The sequence below is a fragment of the Zea mays genome, chromosome 3, assembly GCF_902167145.1.
Source record: "Zea mays cultivar B73 chromosome 3, Zm-B73-REFERENCE-NAM-5.0, whole genome shotgun sequence".
Lineage (NCBI taxonomy): Eukaryota > Viridiplantae > Streptophyta > Magnoliopsida > Poales > Poaceae > Zea > Zea mays.
In genome coordinates this window covers 181,755,061-181,767,218 of record NC_050098.1, presented here as the reverse complement: position 1 = coordinate 181,767,218, position 12,158 = coordinate 181,755,061, and the positions used below count along the sequence as shown (strand labels likewise).

General features: G+C 45.9%; 2 protein-coding genes across 2 annotated transcripts; both read left to right on the top strand.

Annotated features, from left to right (window-relative positions):
• The first annotated feature begins 1,596 nt into the window (after positions 1-1,596).
• On the top strand, positions 1,597-5,677 carry LOC100216828 (uncharacterized). Its single transcript, NM_001367438.1, has 5 exons — positions 1,597-1,969; positions 2,070-2,176; positions 2,691-3,189; positions 4,389-4,504; positions 5,043-5,677. Exons 1-5 carry the CDS (start codon positions 1,700-1,702, stop codon positions 5,245-5,247), a joined length of 1,197 nt encoding a protein of 398 aa, NP_001354367.1. The 5' UTR covers positions 1,597-1,699; the 3' UTR covers positions 5,248-5,677.
• A 2,796-nt stretch (positions 5,678-8,473) lies between these two features.
• Positions 8,474-10,690, top strand: LOC109944873 (sialyltransferase-like protein 1). Its single transcript, XM_020550417.3, has one exon. The coding sequence runs from the start codon at positions 9,132-9,134 to the stop codon at positions 10,305-10,307; it is 1,176 nt and encodes a 391-aa protein (XP_020406006.1). The 5' UTR covers positions 8,474-9,131; the 3' UTR covers positions 10,308-10,690.
• Positions 10,691-12,158: the final 1,468 nt, after the last annotated feature.

The window sequence follows — 12,158 nt, the reverse complement described above, 5'->3', positions numbered from 1 at the left end:
GCGTGCGGGAGCGGGATTTCGCGGTGGCTGCGGTGCGTAGGCGAGCGGAGGACGGCGGGGCGTGCGGTGCGGGAGGCCGTTGCGGGGCGTGCGCGTGCGGGGAGGGAGCGGGGGCAGTCTACACTGCCCCCTTAATAGTTAGTACAGATTACACCGCGTAAAAAACTATTTCCTACTGTATACGCACAAATGTAGAATGACAAGAATGTACGTTGAAAGGAAATGGATTGACATGCATGAAAACAAAAAATCTGATTTAAATGCTTTATTTCGTTCATAAAAGTATGATCTCTACAACATCCATGTAGCTCGAATTGTTGGGACCAATTTACGACATATACTGATACTAATTATGCTACACGATACAGATATTTATGCAATGTGGCACATCGTCTAGAAAATCTGTTTTCTACTGTATGCGCACAAATTTAGAATGGCAAAATTGTGCGTTAAAAGGAAATGGATTTGCATGCATGGAAATAAAAAATCTGATTTAAATGCTTAATTTCCTCCATAAATATATGATCTCTTCAACAGCCATACATCTAGACTTGTTAGAATCAGTTTATGATATATACTGAGACTAATTATAGTATACAGTGAAGGTATTTATGCACGGTACACTGTGTACAAAATATATTTTCTGTTGCATGAGCACAAAATTAGTACGACAAAAATATGAGTTGAAAGAAAATGGATTGACATGCATGGAAACAAAAAACTGATTTTCAATGTTTTATTTCGTCCACAAATATAGGATCTCTCCCACAGCCATGCAGTTAGGCTCTTTAGAACTAGTTTATGATATATACTGATACTAATTATACTACATGTGGAAGTTATTTATTCATCACGGTACACTACGTAAAAAACAACAAACGTTTACATAAAACGTGAATAGAAATATCAGAAATATATAAAAGATGGAAGGAGAGCCATGAACTGACAATATATCATAAAACTCTATTGACGTTGCATAAATATTTATACAAGATCGCATAAAAACAGGGTCGTCGGTCCACCACTGCTTGCGCTTAGGGAAGGCCGCGTGTCGTCGCCGGCCGTGGGACGCTAGCGGGCGCCACTCCGGGGCTCGCGCCTCTGAGGAGTCGACGTCGCGGGCGCGCCTCCTAGATCTGTCGCCGCGGGCGCGCCTCTTAGATCCTCGATCCTGGGGAGCGTCGTCGTCGCTCGATCCTGGGGGAGCGTCGCCGTCGCTCGGTCCTAAGGGAGGATGTCGTCGCTCGATCCTTCGGGAGCGTCGTCGTCGCTCGATTCTGGGGGGCGCCGCCATTGATCGCCCTCCTCGGGGCGCCACTGTCGCTGGCCCCCAGGATCGTCGCCGCTCGCACACCCGAGGAAACCACCGCCACCGCTCGCTCGCCCGAGGGAACCGTCGTCCCCCGCTAAAACCTAATCCCTGGCGACCTGGGGTGTTTTTATAGCTGTCCGGACCTAGTGCGGCTAAACCGGAAGGCATCGTTGAGCCATGGTTTTCTCTAATTATCGGAAGCACACGACTCTAAATATACAAACTATATGTAACTAATGTGTGTATCTCAATAAGCTTACAATGATACAAAAATATGAACTAGTACGAGGACTGTTTTGCAATACCTTGATTGTCCAGTTCTGCTTACTAGCTCCAGTTTCCAAATAAAGCGCTGCTCTTTGTCTCCAGATTTCAGACCCAAAATCGATGGGCAAAAGCGGAAAGAAACCGAGGGAATCGCACCGGCAGGGCCGCGGCCGGCGGGCGTCGCACTTCTGCGACGAGGACGACTACGACTTACCTTCGTCAGCCTACGATGCGACGCCGCGCCAAAACGAGGAATCCTCTGAAGACAACGACGACACCAGCGAAGCAACAGCGGAGGACGAACCAGAGAGGGATACGGAAGCAGGCGAGCAGGACCAATGGCAAGGATCAATGCCTTCCAAGTTTCACCTATACCAGCTCTCCGTGCAGGTACCTCAGATAGCTTCGTCAATAGTTTGGATTTGTGAAAAGCCTCTTTGTTCACAACATGTTCGACGATATGCCAATGCGTGTAATATTTTGTGTTTAGTCGCCGAAGGGGGACATCAGCTACTTGCAGAAGTTCTTCCTGATGTATGTCGGCGGGCGCGCCCCTCTCCACCTGCAGGAGGATTTCTGTGGCACGGCCCTCCTCAGGTCAAGCATGAGAGCCTCTGTATGAACGTCCAGTCTTCGTTTTCTCTGTCACCTTGGATGCTCCATGCTGTGTTTTACAGCCCCTTTAGCAAGAAATCATTTCCAGATATTTAAATTCTGGCATTGGTGCACATGTTTTTAGGAGCTACCACACAAGTGTCTGAATGGTTATGGCTTAGGTTTAGATTCTGTTTGGATGCATTAGTGCTAATAGTTAGTTGCTAGCGGAAGGAAACTAGCAAATATTTTTTTTATTTGGGGGCCTATTAGCTAATGTATTAGTTGAGCTCTGCTTGGATCCTCTATCTAATAGTTAGTAGTATTTAGTTTGGGAATGCCAATTAGTAACTTTTTAGCTAGGTAGTTTATTTTGACATATAGTTGGATTCCTTGTTAGGTTGTTTGGACCCACTAATGTGAATTTTAGCTGCTAGCAATTAGTACCAATGGATCTAAATAGGCCCTTAGTATGGATATATCTATTGCTCATGATCTATGGCGTTCATCTTGGCAGCACCGAGTGGATCCGTACTGATGCAAGAAGGACAGCAATTGGCTTAGACTTGGATCTTGAGTCACTTGAGTGGTGCCTTGAAAACAACCTAAGCAAGATTGGAGCTGATGGGTATTCAAGAATGTTGCTTTTCCATGGAAATGTTCTACAACCAATGGAATCCCGTCTTGTCAAGCAAAAGTTTACTAATCTTGTGCATGGTCTAGATTTGAACAGCAACAATGGCACAGGAAGTAACAGTTGCAAGCAGATGGGTCTTGCTGACTCGAAGTGCTTAGCCAATCTGACCATGTCAGAGGCAGATTTTCCTGCAAGGGATATTATCTGTGCATTCAACTACAGCTGCTGTTGCCTGCATAGTAGAAAGGACTTGGTTTTATATTTCAGGCATGTACGCAGTGTGCTCTCGGAAAGAGGTGGTATATTTGTAATGGATGTATATGGTGGCATATCATCTGAACGCAAGTTACGTCTCCAGCGGAAATTCCCCAGCTTCACGGTGAGCGACATTGAGTTAATTGTTAGCATTGAATAGTAGTTACAAAATCACGATGATCCTATTATTTGTAAGTAATGGGAAACATGGTAGATAGAAAATATTCTAAGATTTCCATATATTTATATTTTGCTTTCTTTCTTTTTAGGGTTTTTTAAATTGGTGCCCTCAGTTTTGGTGGTGTGCTCACCTATACCCTTACTCGTGTTTTTTGCTCAGCTGTGCCCAAGGTTATTAAAACGATAAAACGTTGGAACGCTCATGGGTGAAATTTTGACTTTTAAACGTTTAAACTTTGTTTAAACGTAGTTTTAAACAACATAGGAAAAATACCAATACATTATAATTTCAGACAATAATATGAAGTTAAATACCAAAATAGAGAGGCTAGTGGCTTACTAAAACTTCACCCATGAGCTGGATTGAACCTCAAAAGTAACTAATAGACTGGGCCCAAAAGTAGCTAATGGTCTAAAATACATAAAACACTGCGTTTTACGGTTTAGAACGCCAAAACGCCAAAACGTGGTTTCAACCTCTAATTAGAGTTTTGACGTTTAAACGTAGTTTAAACATCGTTTAAACGTAGTTTTAATAACACTGGTTGTGCCCCTCTGTTCTATAGCACTGGAAGGGCACAGCTGAGCAAAAAACACGACTAAGGGTACTTTTTATCAAGGTTTGCAGTATCTGTAAGAATTTACAGCATGCCAACAGATACATTGGTAACATTGTATGTAATACGCAACATAGAATATGTTTGAGTGTAATGTTTTTCCCATTTGAGCAATATAATTTTCTGTTGGTGTCCCAGTTCATTTTTCTGCAGCTATATGTTATGTTTGATTTAATTTGGTATGGACATGTACTAAGCTAATATATTTAAGACATTTAAAGTGAGCAACTCACAAAGAGTTGCCATCTATGGAGTGAATGAGATATATTAGTTTGACCTGGTTTTATATGTCTTAAATATCTTTAGTTCTTTCGAAATTTGAAATTTAAGTTGGATCTTTACTAGTGCATAAAGATTATAATATCGCCATGACACTTTGCGTTTAGTGTCCATCAAGCTTACTAGTCTTATAATTTGTGCCCTTGTGCTTTGCAAGTTGATACATTGTATTTTGCAGTTGCTTAAACAGAGTAGAGCAGTACTAAATCTTTAATTTTCTCCCCTTTATGTACAACCTTGCATACAGTATTTCTGGGAGCAAGATGAGTTTGATATCATCAGTCGCCAAACAAGGATCAGTCTCCACTTTCAAGGCGGAAAGAAACAGATGATGCGATATGCTTTCACATACCATTGGCGCCTGTAAGTAGCTTGAACATTACTTGTCAAAACTTCACTTCAGAATCATCGCTTATTATTCCCATTCACAATTTCACATGGTGCAATCTTACAGAGGCGGCTGTAAGTGTGTAACTCTTTCAGCTACTTCACTAATTCATTAGCATTAGAACTCAAACATTAGCATAGAAACTCTAGGTATAGTTTTAACAGTATTTTGGTTGCAGAATTGCACCATGGCATGAGGTTGGCTTGCAGAATTTAACTGAATTTTTTCTTGGCTGGCATTTGCTTTAGATGTTTCTGCGATACGTTTTTTGCTTTGTTCCAACTCCCATTCCAATGCCATATCTATGTAGCTCGTAATAAAGAAAGATGTTATCTTTGGGGCTTTCTGTAGTTGTTGTCAGCTGTACACTTCTAAAAGTCCCAGTGAAGCTTCCTTGTCATTTTATCTTTATCTCTAGACATCATGCACTGAATTTACAAGGCAAATTGATAGTTTTCTGCAAGTAGAGGAATACCATCTTCGAATGTGTAATTCTTGGTTGCTCTCGGCCAGATGGTCGATTCCGGAGATCAAGGACTGCTTGGAGGAGGCTGGATTCAAGTGGGTCCACGTTTGGATGAGGGAGATGCCAAATACCCAGTCAGGTGGAAACGCCAAGGAGTATAACGCCAACCGGGACGTGAAGTACGAAGAATCGCAGCATTTCAACCAAGGAGATGCTTGGAACGCCTATGTCGTTGGAGTAGCAAATGTCTAGCCGGTACGTGCTGAAATCTGCTACAAAAATGTGATGGTGGCTCTCAGTTTCCCAGGCCAATTAATGTTTCGTGGACGCTTCCGCTTTGATCACAACTTCTGCATCGCGTTGCTGCGGAGGAAGTATGCATCAGGGTGGCTATTACCGGACCCAGAGAACTTTTACTCCAGAACACGGCCTCAGTGATGTTTCTGTTTTCAAAATGAAATGCTGGCAACGTGACATGCCTTTGAATGTATTTCTTACGGATACGATGTGTAGGATATGATGGGTGCTTCGACGGATACCGATACTACCTTTCATGATAGCTTCATATGCATTAGGGGTTGGTATGTGATTCGTGTTTGGGCGATTGATCGTCCGGTTGGCGATCGGTCATACATCTTTCTACCAAACGGAACTTTCCCGCTATAAAAAGCCTTTCAGCCTATTGTACCATGTCTAATTAGTGGTGGCTACCATCTTCTCCTTTTTACTTGTGCTGTCATTTTCATCTCATCGTCCGTGCTATAGGTGTCTCCGGGTCCGTTCCAGACGCGGCAGACTCTTCGTTTGGTTAAAAGGCTGGACGCCGCTTTGGACCACTTCAGCGGACCGCTAAAAGATAAACTGATGCAGCAGCTTGCTTTTGAGTTTTGTCTGCAGCCGCACAGTAAGTGCGGGTGCCCATCCTCAAACAAAGTGTTGACAGATTCTTACCTTTCGTTGTAAAGAAGACGGCAGATTCCTGTTGCGTTCCATGGCGGACTCCGGGAAACGGGATTAGAGACGTGTGGATGGATACTACTAGAGACAATCCCCTGTATGGCATTGGCAGAGGAAATTATATATATCCATCCAGACGATGCGACGACAAGGATGGCGAGGAAACGCACGGCAAAATTCCATCACTGGTAAACTCTAAGCAGCTAGCCAAAAAAAAATTCTCTCTTTTGGAACGAAGCAGCAAGGGTCCAGAAGGCCGAGGCTTGAGAGCGACGTAAACCAGATCACTCCAGCCCAACGGGCTTTCAGCCTTTCGCTGTCAATACGGCCGGCCACACGGGTTCTAGTGGAGAAGAGCAGACAGGAGCAGGACGCCTGGCCTGGGGGCGGCGAGATCAGGGAGCGAGCCTTCTGAGGAAGACCGGAGACCAATTGCGATTTGCGACTTAGATCAAATCCCGCGGAAGTTAGAGCATCTCCAATAATTACGTAAATTTAGCACTATAAATTATAGATTTAAAAAGTTGCTAAATTACTTTAAGGAATAGAAAAAAATATGTGTGTTTCGTCAGTTCTCTATTTGTTGGTTGCTATTTTTAAAATTATCCATGTCAATAAAAAAGTAAGTATGCTTTCTATTTTTAATTAAGCTAGCACATCAACAACCTTCATAATATCTTGGAAGGTCGAAGTTATCGATTGAACACTAGAAGGTCGCGGCGACGGCATGAAGACAACATATGACACCGGAGATAGATTTGTGGTCAATAGGACGGTGGCACGACACAAAACAGTGGCCTAAATATGGTTTTCGCGATGGATTTAGAACCAACGTTAATTTAGTGAGTCCCAATGAGGTTCGTAAATATAGGGATGAAATTGGGTTTTGTAGAGAGTTTGTAAATTTAAGGATCTGCTTTACATAACTGTTAGAGAAGAGTTTTCCCTCAAAAATTTCTTAAATTCATATTTAGCGAGTTGTTTACATAACTATAACCGGGAATGACTAGTTGATTCCACAGCCTTTTATTTTTAGCAAAAAATATTTCCTTGCTTTCCTTTTCTAAAAGAATATAAGTTACAAAGTGAATGAGTTATCTGTGGTTGATATTAGACAGTGGCGGACTCAGGATTTGAAGACAGCCTAGGCGAAATTACACTGCTATACTCTACGCCTGTGCCTAGACCCTTTGCTGCTCTGCTTGCATGCTTGTGGGTATGATGTTTGCTTGCTTCTGTCCATTGTCGCAGCCGAGACAGCCCAGGCCACCGCCTGTGGTGCCTGGGCGGTAAGTCCGCCACTGATATTAGAGCATCTCTAACAGCTCCCCAGAAAACGACTCCTCAAAATCAGTTTTAAGAGACATCTAAATAATTAGTGGGGGTAGATTTTAATCCTTTCTCTAACAGATCCCTTAAAGTGACAGATTGTTTCTGGGGAGCCCAAAAAACCTCATTTGTAGCTACAAATGAGAGAGTTTTAAGGGCTACGAAAAAAGTTCGGAGCGCTTTGGGGTAACTGTTGGAGACATGTGTTTGTGTTTTTTTTTTCCAAAAAAACTGGATTTATGAGAGACTTTTGGGGAGCCCTTGAGCATCTCCAACAATGACTTAAATTGGTGCCTCAAATTGAAATAGAGGGCTCTACGCAGCAAAAACCACTACAACAATGATCTTTTTTTAAAAAAAAAGGTCAAAAAATTATAGGGCACACTCTCAACCGCTTTAAATATACTACATCGTAGTGGCTTACCATATTATCTATATTTAAAGTTTTACTATTGGAGTAGAATATTTTGTTAGTATTCTAAATCCAATAAAATTTACCCATTTTTAAATTATAGGGTATTTTTATAGATCGCGGGTTGGAGATACTCTTACACCTTCCCAACTTTCTATCCCTTGCAAAAAAAAGATATAAACATATTCATAAAATATAGAATAAAACTAAATAGACCAATGAAAAAAGTAAAGAAAGAATGGAGTGAGAAAATAAAATGTGAAAGAGAAAAAGGAAAAAATGAATGGACGTGATCATGAGTTCATGACCACGGATGAATCACTCGAGTCCCAAGCGCGCAGCGTACGAGAAATAGGCAAAAGAAACAAAATGTCAAGTCTATATTTGTGGTACATGTGAAAGCAAAAGCTAGTGAAGAAGACACGTCCGTGCACGTCGCGCGAAAAGTATCGTTCGGCCGGAGCTAATCACCGCAACCGTCTTCAAGGCATCGAGCACAATCGTGTCCGTTAAGATGCGGTTTGTCGTTCACCGCGGCGCGACGAAAAAAAAAGGAAAAGAAAAAAAACGGGACAGAGAAAAGAAAGGAACGAGTCCACGCATGTGCGGTCTATCGTTCTCCCCGTCCGAATCGCGCAAACGACCGCGCAGGCGCAGATGGAATTGGCGACCGGTTGGCGCGTCGTCGGGGTCGGGGGGCAATGCAATACGCTCGCCACATCCCTAAACTTTCGAAAAACACGCCTCATTACTTTGTTTGGCGGAACTTCGTTAACTCCGGCAACGCCATGCGTTCGTTAACTCCGGCAACGCCATGCGTGCCTAACAATATACAGGTGCCTAGTTAAGGAAACATGCAGATGAAAAAAAAGGAGAGGTGAGCTCGATGCAAACCTTCCTCGAATCAACGAAAGCTCACGCAATGGTATGCTCAATTCACTCTCCTTGGAGTTTCTTGCTCCCAAAGTCCCACTCCCATCCCATCTCGCTTGCCGAGTGCCGAGCAGGGGCAGATTGGCAGCTGGTGAAGGCCCACATGTCACATCGTGCGGGCACGGTGGCCGCCGCCGCCACCCACGCAAACTGATGATTACTCCGCTCGATGCACGAACCGGAGCAGGGCACATTGGATCCCCCGTCTGCCCGAACCCCAAGTCCAACCAACCATGAATAGCACAGCACACTCCTATAAAGAAAGCTCGTTAGCACGGCGACCGATAAAGAAAGAACTCGCTGCGCCCACGCGCCCGCGCCCGCGCTCACTCCGCCACTCGGACAGTGCTCAGCGCGGCTCGGTCGCACAGACACGAACCCGGAACCCCCCTGCTCCCTGTCCTCCTCCTCTGCCTGCTGCGCGTGCAGCCGTGCACCCATGCGGATGCGGATGCGGCGGCTACGACCCAGCTAGCCCCAGGCCGGGGCTGCGCCCGAGGCGGCGATGAAGCGGCCGCTGCGGCGCTCCTTCGCGGTGCTCATCTTCGTCGTGCTCGTCGGCGCGGCCTCCTTCTCCACCGCGCTCCGTCGCGCCGTGGCGCCGGCGCCCGCGTGGGAGCCGCCGCCGCCGCGCCTCAACGCCACGCTGCTCCGCCTGGCCGCAGCCGATCCCTCGGAGGCGTCGCTGCGGCGGGACGTGGACGAGCTCCTCGAGGGCCGCCTCCCGGCCTCCGCCGCGCGGGCCCGCGCGTGGCGTCACGACCGGCTCCTGCACCCGCTCCACCTCCACCGCCACCACGGCCTCTCGCTCCCGCGCCGCGGCCGCCGCCCAGACGACGACCACGACACCCTGCTCCACCCGCTCCCGCGCCACGAGCAGCTCCACATCGACCCGGCCCTCCGCCGCGACCTCAGCTCCTGGCACCGCCTCCGCCGCTACGACCCCTCCGTCCTCGGCAGCCTCGCGTCCCTGCTCTCCATCCCCGGGCGCATCCCCTCCTGCGCCGTCGTCGGCAACAGCGGCATCCTCCTGCGCGCCAGCCACGGCGACTTCATCGACTCCCACGCCGCCGTCTTCCGCCTCAACAACGCCCGCGTCTCAGGCTACGCCGCGCACGTCGGCAGCAAGACCAACTTCTCCTTCATCAACAGCAACATCCTCCACCTCTGCGCGCGCCGGCCCGGCTGCTTCTGCCACCCCTACGGCCACGGCGTCCCCATCCTGCTCTACATCTGCCAGGCCGCCCATTTCCTCGACGTCGCCGCCTGCAACGCCACCTCGTCCACCCGCCACGGCTCCCCCATCTCCGTCACCGACGCCCGCCTCGACGTCCTCTGCGCGCGCATCGTCAAGTACTACTCCCTCCGCCGATTCGTCGCCGAGACCGGCCGCGCGCCCGAGGAGTGGGACCGCGCGCACGACGCCGCCATGTTCCATTACTCGTCCGGGATGCAGGCCATCATGGTCGCGGTGGGAGTGTGTGACAGAGTCAGCGTGTTCGGCTTCGGCAAGTCTTCCGACGCCAAGCACCATTACCACAGCAACCAAAAGGCGGAGCTGGACCTCCACGACTACGAAGCGGAGTACGCTTTCTACCACGACCTCTCCGAGCATCCGCAGGTTGTCCCGTTCCTCAACGATTCCGGGTTCGCCGTCCCGCCCGTCGTCTTCTACCGTTAGGCCAGGCCAGCTTTGTAGAGCGTGCGCTATGTGCTCGACGTTATGTGGGAACGGGTGTTTTGTACACTTATTTTTCCGGTTTTGGTTAGTGAGTACGATGTAAAAGTTAGAATTTCCATTTCCAATTGTGATTATACGAAATAGGCATATCGAAATAGTAAAATTTTCGTGTGCTGTTGGAGGTGGAAGATGTATATTGGGGTTTAGGCTACTCCATTGGTATAGAAGAAGGGATTGTTTGGATTTTTTTTCTTTCAGCGCGACAGACAGTAGTAGCCAGTGTCTGGAATTGTGTCTGGAATTGTAACTTTAGACTGATATTTAAATTTATTAAGGAACAAAATGTATATCTTATATACAGCTTTACCATCACTTTGGAGCTATGTCGAAGAATACTGGATGGCATTTTATTTTCATGTACTTGTTGCACACTCATTTGTATTCAAATACTGTGTTGTATTCCTTTATCCCGAATTTTTTGCATTTTGGTCCTTCATCGGAAAAAAATTCACGTTTGGACCCTAAAAAATTTTAATGTCATTTTTGGACCCTTTACTCGGCGCCGTAGCCTGTGGCGCCGAGGTAACACAGCTCGGCGCCATAGGCTATGGCGCCGAGGTACGTGCTGCGTTGGCACAAACGGACGTCGTGGCGCCGACGTGGTACCGAGCTCGGCGCCATAGATTATGGCGCCGAGCTCTGTTCTGTACAGAAAACTTGTCTAGCTCAGTTGGTAAAATATAAGACTCTTAACCCTGAGGTTGTGGGTTCAAACCCCATGGTTGGCATTTTTTAATACTTTTTGTATTTGTCACTTATTTATTTTTTTGTTGTCCATATTTTTCGTTTATGTCGCTGATTTATTTGTCCTGATTTATTTCCCATCCAATTTTATTTTTGTGACTGATTTGTTTATTCGTTCAGATTTTTTTATCCGGCGAGCACAGCAGCTGTGTGCCACAGTGCTCACAAGCCGTCAACTTCTCCCCTTGTTTGCTCAGCTAACCACAATAAAAATCAAATGAGAACACTCTTACTTCAATCGTGATCAAATAAAAATATTATATTTTCATTGAGTTCTTTTGAACATAAATTTTAAATACATAATAACATATTCCCACTAAAAAGAAGCACACATATTCATCTTTTTTTCTTCTGCACTAAATAAAAGTATACTCCATTATATACTTGTCTCATAGATGATATATTTTAGAATTTACTGCATATACAGCTGCTGTGCTCGCCGGATAAAAAAATCTGGACGAATAAACAAATCAGTCACAAAAATAAAATTGGATGAGAAATAAATCATGACGGACAAATCAACGACATAAACGAAAAATATGGACAACAAAAAAAATAAACAAGTGACAAAGACAAAATATATTAAAGAACACCCACTGTGGGGCTCGAACCCACGATCACAGGGTTAAGAGCCATGTATTTTACCAACTGAGCTAGACAAATTTTCTGTACAGAATGGAGCTCGGCGCCATGATCTATGGCGCCGAGCTCGGTACCACGTCGGCGCCACGACGTCCGTTTGTGCCAACGCAGCACGTACCTCGGCGCCATAGCCTATGGCGCCGAGCTGTGTTACCTCGGCGCCACAGGCTACGGCGCCGAGTAAAGGGTCCAAAAATGACATTAAAATTTTTTAGGGTCCAAACGTGAATTTTTTTCAGTTGAAGGATCAAAATGCAAAAAATTCGGTCCTTTATCATCACTCTGGTACCTACGAAGTACAGTATATGGTTCCTCTTTATTACCGAGTCTTTTTCTTCTACTTATTCAGCTTGCAGCGTGATGCCAGTGGCAGTTTGGAATGCAGATTAAACATACAAATTTTAC